This window comes from Babylonia areolata, chromosome 21, assembly GCF_041734735.1.
Source record: "Babylonia areolata isolate BAREFJ2019XMU chromosome 21, ASM4173473v1, whole genome shotgun sequence".
Taxonomy (NCBI): Eukaryota; Metazoa; Mollusca; class Gastropoda; order Neogastropoda; family Buccinidae; genus Babylonia; species Babylonia areolata.
The window spans coordinates 24,667,775-24,675,274 of NC_134896.1; the positions used below are offsets into that span (position 1 = coordinate 24,667,775).

The 7,500-nt window shown below is 43.5% G+C and overlaps 1 protein-coding gene across 1 annotated transcript in view; it reads left to right on the forward strand.

Annotated features, from left to right (window-relative positions):
• Positions 1-702: 702 nt before the first annotated feature.
• LOC143296336 (G-protein coupled receptor GRL101-like) overlaps positions 703-7,500 on the forward strand; it is a 15,176-nt gene continuing 8,378 nt past the window's right edge. Inside the window, exons 1-2 of the mRNA XM_076608211.1 lie at positions 703-1,808; positions 2,334-3,027. Of these exons, the coding sequence (XP_076464326.1) occupies positions 869-1,808; positions 2,334-3,027 (1,634 nt within the window). The 5' untranslated portion in view covers positions 703-868. The remainder of the gene's footprint in view (positions 1,809-2,333; positions 3,028-7,500) is intronic.

The window sequence follows — 7,500 nt, forward strand, 5'->3', positions numbered from 1 at the left end:
GCACAATGACAGACACACATACACACAGAGAGAAAAATAATTCGATCCCATTCGGTTGTGGTTGCATTAATGATCTAGCTAAACGCGAACGGGTGATAGCTTAAAAGTCTCGTTCTGCATTATTCACGCACACAAATACTCGCGGGAGCGCATGCTCCCAACCTACAGAGAAAGTACAGATAATTCAGATTAAGTGCATAGTGGTAACGGGAGTAGTAGCAGCAGCAGCAGCAGTAGTAGTAGTAGTAGTAGCAGTAGCAGTAGCAGCAGCAGCAGCAGCAGTAATAGTAGTTGTGATAGTAGTAAACGAAAGTTGTCAGAATATATTTGTTTGAGTGAAAATATTTGAAAGAATAAAGGCAAGAAAGAAAGAGACAGACAGAAAAAAGACAGAAAGAGAGACAGAAAGACAGAATGCAGTGAAAAGGAATCGCTTGATATCAAGCGCATAAGTTTCTCTCCAGTTGTTTTAGTGAATTAGAAGACAGACAGTGGATTAGAATGGGAGAATATGAATATAGCTTAACTCCGAACTGCCTCCTAATTTACTAATGGACATCGTTATACAAATCACAACCCAATGAGACATTCGGGAAAACAGCCAAACACTGTTCTGTTCTGCTGAGTGTTTACACTGGTTATTTGGTTATTCATGGAATAGTCCTCACGGTATTTAAACAACAATCCACCAATCTATCGACAGTGTACCGAACTGCAAACAATAATTATGTGAGGGAGTGAACTATTCGAGCGAAAGCTGCACAGACGAGACACGTGTGGATAAAAACCCAGCCGCAACATAAACCGTGGGAAAACGCAGGCGCTTCACAGATGTCTTCAGACTTGGAGGACTGCATGTGTTTATAAAATGATGCATCTTTTGTTGAGTTTTCTCATCGTCAGTGTGCCTTGGACTTCCTTGGGACAGATCGTAGAACAAACAACGCAAAGAAAGAGATCAGATAAACATGAACCAGGGACCAGCAGTGATTTGAACACAGCCTATAACAGCTATTACACAAAAATGTTTGACAATCCAGAAGAACAAACCACAATAAAGCAACACCCCCAAAGCAACAATCCTGGTGATGTGTTTGCAGCCACGGTTTTTCCAAATTATTCTTCCGATGCCTCGAATAACACAGTCTCAGTTTACAGATCTGTTACAAACAGCTTAAGTGAATCAACTTTGGACGAAGTGGTCACAACACAAATGACAGTTCCCAGCGAAGATGTGTTTACCCATAAGAGCAACGAGTTCCTTTATTCTGACAGGACTCCAAGAACGTCACCATCTCTGAACTTCCAGCAAACGTCTCAGCAACAGAACAACACTGTCAACACACCGGCACATGTTTCTCAGCTTGATGATACCACACCCCAAAATATCATCTTCAATGACTTCGTAAACCTGACAGCCGAAAACGTGTCATCTTGTTTTCAAGAAAAAGAGAATCTGCACTTTAGTGCCGTTGCAGGACAGATCTTGCTATCTCAGGAGACATTCAATGAGACGGGCGATTGCATGATTGAATTTGTGGTCCCATCAGACTTAGTTTTGCAGATGTTTGTCTATGTAAACCCCAGTCCCTGCTCGGCTTATGATCTTATTCTAAGTTACGAACCATCAGACTTCTCAAGCAGAGATTTTTATTGTGATTCAAATATTTACCGTGTGGTGAGCCCTGAAAACAGGGTAACATTTCACTTGGTGCATAATGAGCGTAACAGTTCTGTTGAACTGGTCTTCAACTTCACTGCTGTGCCACCTCCTGAGCTGCAAGTAGTGTTCGTCACGCCCACAACAGGTAGGCATGATTATATTGCACTCAGCCCAAAATGAAAGTGTCCGTTTAATTTATTGCAAATCAATTCGTGTTGGTTTCAATATTAGCCCTAATTGAATCCATTTGTTTTGACACGATCTTTGAGAATTGATTTCATTGAAGTTATGATGTGGTGAATGCCTGACCACTCATTGCAGCAGCAGCAGTAGCAGTAGTATGAGAAGTAGCAGTGGCAGAAGTGTTGATCGTGCGGTGGTGGTGGTGGTGGTTTTACTTTTTATTTATTAATTTTTTCTGCCCCGTCATCTGCACCATTTCAGCGACATTACCCCCATGCCAGTCATTATTTATTTATCTATTTAACTATTGATTCATATGTTTTAAATTCAATTTTGTGCCTGCTTGTTTATTTACTTAGCTATTCAAATATTTTTATACTCATTTCTGAAGATAATCTGAATTTGCTAAGAATGCAGCTTTCAAATTCCATTCGCAAATGTTTGCAATTATACAGAATGGCTTGTTCGTGATTTTTGTTTGTCACAGGTTATATTCAATCGCCTGATTGGGATCGCAGAATAAATTACCCGAACTACCTTGACATATGGACGCAACTGGACGTACCATCCAATTCCAGTGTGATGGTCAGTGTGCTTGCTATGGATATAGAAAGTGAAAGTGAATGCAACTACGATCGTCTTACTGTTCATGTGGGGCAGAAAGAGTCAGAAAAATATACATATTGCAATGACAAACCACTGCTTAAGCCAACTGTCTTCCACGCCGACGTACTCCATTTTCATTTCAAAACTGACGAAAGTGTGGAACATTTTGGGTTCAGATTTTATTTCTCTTTTCATCTTCAGTCTGAGATTCCTCAAAAACTTGACAACGATAAATGGAATTGCTCAGTTCCATATTGGCCAACATTTCAAAAGCATTTTAACTGTAACTTAGTGATGGAATGTTCTGATGGAGAGGATGAAGAAGACTGTGGCCATACCAGTGACAAATGTGGTAAAGGAGTCCTTTCCATAGGAACAAAATGCTACATGTTTATCTCGGGAGGAGAGCATATCACGGGGAAAGAAGCAGCCAAAGAATGCACTCAACGAAACGCTTATCTTGCTAGTCTGAATACTCCGGAAGAATGGACAGATGTAATGCAAGGTGTCAGAGATATCATGAAAGAAGCGATCTACTTTGGGCTACAAACCACTGGCCCATCTTTTCCAGAACTGTAAGTGTACAAGTATGTTAGTCTTAGCTTTTGCACTTCCTGTTTGACTGTTGACAGCCCAGTCGACCTTAAAGATTATCTCAGGGTTCTTGTCATTCAAAATGTTTGGTATTGTTAGACCATTGAACTTAATGCAATTTGTTAATGTCTGGCCGAATATTTTCTTAATGGGATTGTCATTTAGCCAATGCGGTGAATCGTAGTGTTCATCATCTGGACGATTGTGAAGTTCTCGTTTCAGATTTTCAAGGAGGCGTCACTGCGTTCGGACAAATCCATACACTGAACTACATCTGCTAAGCAGATGCCCAACAGCAGCACGACACAACGCACGTCAAGCCTTGAGTGCATGCATATATATTGGTGTTCCTGTCATGGTGGATTTCTTCCACAGAATGTTGCCGGAGCACCAGACTCTTGTTGCCATGGGTTATTTTTCAGTGCATATGGGCCCTTGGTTTATCGAATCATCCGAATAACTAGACGCTGAAACTGATTTTCAAGTCAAACTTAGGAGAAAGAGGCACAGCGGAAATCGAAACAACACCCTCACAGACATATTATTGGCAGCTAAGCCTCTTGACCATTCTGCCACCTTCATTGTTATTGTGAAGGCTACATTCGTCCACAAAACAAACGGAATGAAATAACTGAAAAACAAACAAATGATAGCAACCAACAAAAGCCTCGTGATCTCACGGTATCGTTATTTCATGTAACTTTTCAACACCTCTATCGAATTAGTGTTGGAGCTGGACTCGCTGAGAATCTCCAGCCAAAAAGAAGATTGGGGAATTTGTTTTTTTCATTTCATGTTCTCATGAAACTTCTGATACTGGTACCTTTGATATGATCTCCATAGTAGGCACGAAAAAAATGGATATAGCAAAGTGGAAACTCATAATAAGATAAAAATCGTTTGAAACGTCTTATGTATGATGATTGACATGTATCCTACAAGGATGATGTCATTTATTGAAAGGGTTTTAAATTGTAAAAAAAAAAAAAAAAAAAAAAAAAAAAAATCTTGAGATCTATGACATCTAACTCATTGATCAGTATCCCAGTTCAAATCTCAGTACACGTGACTGTAGGTTAGATTAAGAAGGGGCAAAGCAAATAATTTATTTTGCATACTGATGTTCATACAAAACTTAGACTAAATCAGAAACAGAATCTTCTGGTGTGGATGGAAAAACTCCACTAAATTGTTTATGGGTTTTTTTCCAGTCAGTCACTGTACTTTTCCTGTTCCAAAGAAATTTGTTTTGGACCTGCTGACAATCCGTAGCCGTTTTGCAACTGGCAACTTTTCTTTTTCTTTATTTGTTTTATTTTTTTTTTATTTTTTTTTTTTTTAAGAAACAGGCTTTAACAGTGAACACAAGGCATGTCTTTTCCATGAAACTGTAACCTCACCCATGTGCCGCGCAACAGGGAGGGTATGCAGGTCCACTTTCGTCGGATTTTCTTCGGGGCTCTCTGGCTATGTTTAGTGAGGGCCGCGTGCACATGCGCATCTCCACTTCACTTTTTTCCAGGTCACCGAAAGGCTAAATTTTCGTCGCTGAAATCGCTGTTCTGACGAAAGTATTTTGAACAATTTTGGTGACTATTTTTTGTAAGTTTACAAGATATATTTGGTTTTATAAGTACACCCATTATTTGCTTAGTCTTCTATGTTTACTTTGAGCGTGTTTCTTGTGATATATCTGCCATTACGTATTCGAACTGATCCGTTAATAAACTCTGCTGAAAATGTGTCCGAACAAAAGCAGTGCACACCTGGATGCGCCGGTTATGGTGGTGGGCTTCGCATGTCGTCATATGACCTACCTTTCGCTCTGCGAGCGACGAAAAGTCCACGGCGAAAGTGGGCTGCACACCCTCCCTATCTCAGAAGTTTGTTCCCATGCAGTCACAATATAACACAAAACAAAAACGTAGCTATAATGGCTACATATTGATCCACAATATACCTACCTACCTACCTACCTACCTACCTACATACATACATACATACATACATGATGTTCGAATTTGAAGATGACCTTGGCTTCAAATATCAGATGGAAGATCGGTGGCTGTGGGTCCGGAGGTGACTGATGAGGCCAATCCGGGCACTGAAGGCTCGCCCACATGTGGGACTCAAGTGAGTGGGTGTTGTCGTGGCAATGGATGCTGCTTGGGCCTTGCACACAGCTCGGTGATGTGCATGGCTTCAGCTGCACGGGCTCCTGTGGTGATCTTGCTGCGCCAAGCTGAACGGTCTAGAGCAAGCCTGTCCCACGTGTTGATGTCAACGCCCAACTCTTTGAATGACGCTTTGAGGCAGTCTGTATAGCGTTTCTTCTGCCCTCCAACTGAATGCTTGCCCTAACGAGGTTCTCCGTACAACAGCTGCTTAGGCAGTCGACTCTGGCATTCTGACAAAATTTCCAGCCCACCTGGCTTGGGCTTTCTGCAGGAGGGTGTAGACGCTGCAGAAGCCAGCTGATTTCAGGACTTCCGTGTCAGGGACCTTGTCCTGACACCTGATGTGGAGGAGTCCTCGGAGACAGCTCAGGTGGAAGCGATTTTATGTTCACTGCGTGAAAGATCGTGCTACTCAGATAGGTGACGTTGTCGACTGCATGAATGTTCTGCCCATTCACTGTTCATGCACGGCTCCATGGGGCAAACTGGTACATAACTTTGGTCTTTTTGGTGCTGATGGTGTGACCGAAGTTGTCGCAGGCTTCTGATGAGCAGTCTATTTAACACTGCCTCTTCTGCTCTGTGCTCGCATTGAGTGCACAGTCATCAGCAAACAAGAAGTCTGTGATGACAGTCTTTTTCACCTTTGTAACAGCCTGCAGGTGCCTGAGGATGAACAATATCCCGTCAGTCCTGTACCTGACGTGGACTCCTTCTTCGCACTCACGAAAGGCATCTCTCAGCATGGTAGAGAATACCATCGGGTGCAGAGAATACCATACTGAACAGAGTTGGGGCGAGAATGCAGCCTTGTTTGACGCCGTTTGTCACTGGGAAGGCCTCTGACTCGTCTCCGTCATCCAGAACATTCAGCATCATGCCGTCGTGGAACTGCCGGACGATTGTGATGAACTTTCTCTGGGGCAGCTAAACTTCGTGATCTTCCAGAAGCCTTGTCTGCTGACCGTATCGAAAGCTTTGGTCAGATTGACAAATGTCATGAAGAAGTCGCTGTGTTGCTCCTGGCATTTTTCCTGGAGTTGGCGTGCAGCAAATATCATGTCCTCAGTTACTTCATGTTCAGCACAGAAGCTACACTGGCTTTCTGTGAGGAGACCTTGCTCAAGACGTTGGAGAAGGTGATTTAGCGAGACAAGGGCCATAATCTTCTGGCGGTTGCCTTTCCTCTTGTAGATATGGACTATGCTGGCATTATTCAGCTGTTGTGGGATCTGTCAATGTTCCACATGGACTGGAAGAGTTCAGTCAGCTTTTGGATCATGGCAGGCTGTATACCTCAGCGGGGATTGCACTGGATCTTGGCACTATACCACAGGAGAGTTGCTTCACTGCCTTCCTGACTTCATCTTCTGTGGGGAGGGTGTCGAGGTCCTCCGTGATGTCTACCTGGGCAAGCGAGCAATGGCCTCGTCGTTGATGTTGGCAGGGCGGTTGAGGACGTAGTAGAAGCGCTCAGCCCACCGCTTCAGAAACTGCTTCTTCTCTGTCAACAGTTGCGTCTCATCTGCGTTTAGGAGGGAGGAGGAGCCGGAGGATTAGTGTCTGTATTCAGCATTACGCGCATCAGAGATGCGCTTTGTGTCGTGGCTGTGTGCGCCTTCCGCCTTCTTGCTGAACCAGCTGTCCTGCATCTCACGAAGTTTCATCTGCACCTTTCAGTTTGCGTTAACAAGGGCATCTTCCTTGGCTTGTGACGTGAGGTCGTTCTGATATGTTTTGAACAGTTGATTTTTCCCTGTTATCAGTACCACTATTTCTTCATTATTTTCATTGAACCAGTCTTGGATTCTTCGGGTTGCTGGTCCGAGATGTTCGAGGGCAGTAGTATATACAGCGTCTCTGAAGGCCATCCACTGTTCCCCAACGATGGTCCCGTCTTCCTGTGGTGTGTCTGGCAGTCTGCCTTCAAGGTCATCCGCGAGTTCTTCTGCAACCTTATGCTTTTCAACTTGAGTACATTCAGCCTCTTTGCAATCATCTGGCCTTGGGGTCTACTTTTGGGCAGAATGCGAAGCCTGAATTAGGACACAATGAGGTGGTAGTCGGTCCAGCAGTAGACATCACACATAGCTCTCATTACTCTGACGTCCAGCCTTATGATGACGTAGTCTATAAGATGCCAGTGCCTCATGCGAGGGTGCATCCATGACGTCTTCTTACTGGTGGGCAGACGGAACAGGGTGTTGGTGATGACAAGCTCATGTGTGGCACACGTCTTGAGGAGAAGAAGGCTGTTGTTGTTACACTTGCCAGTGC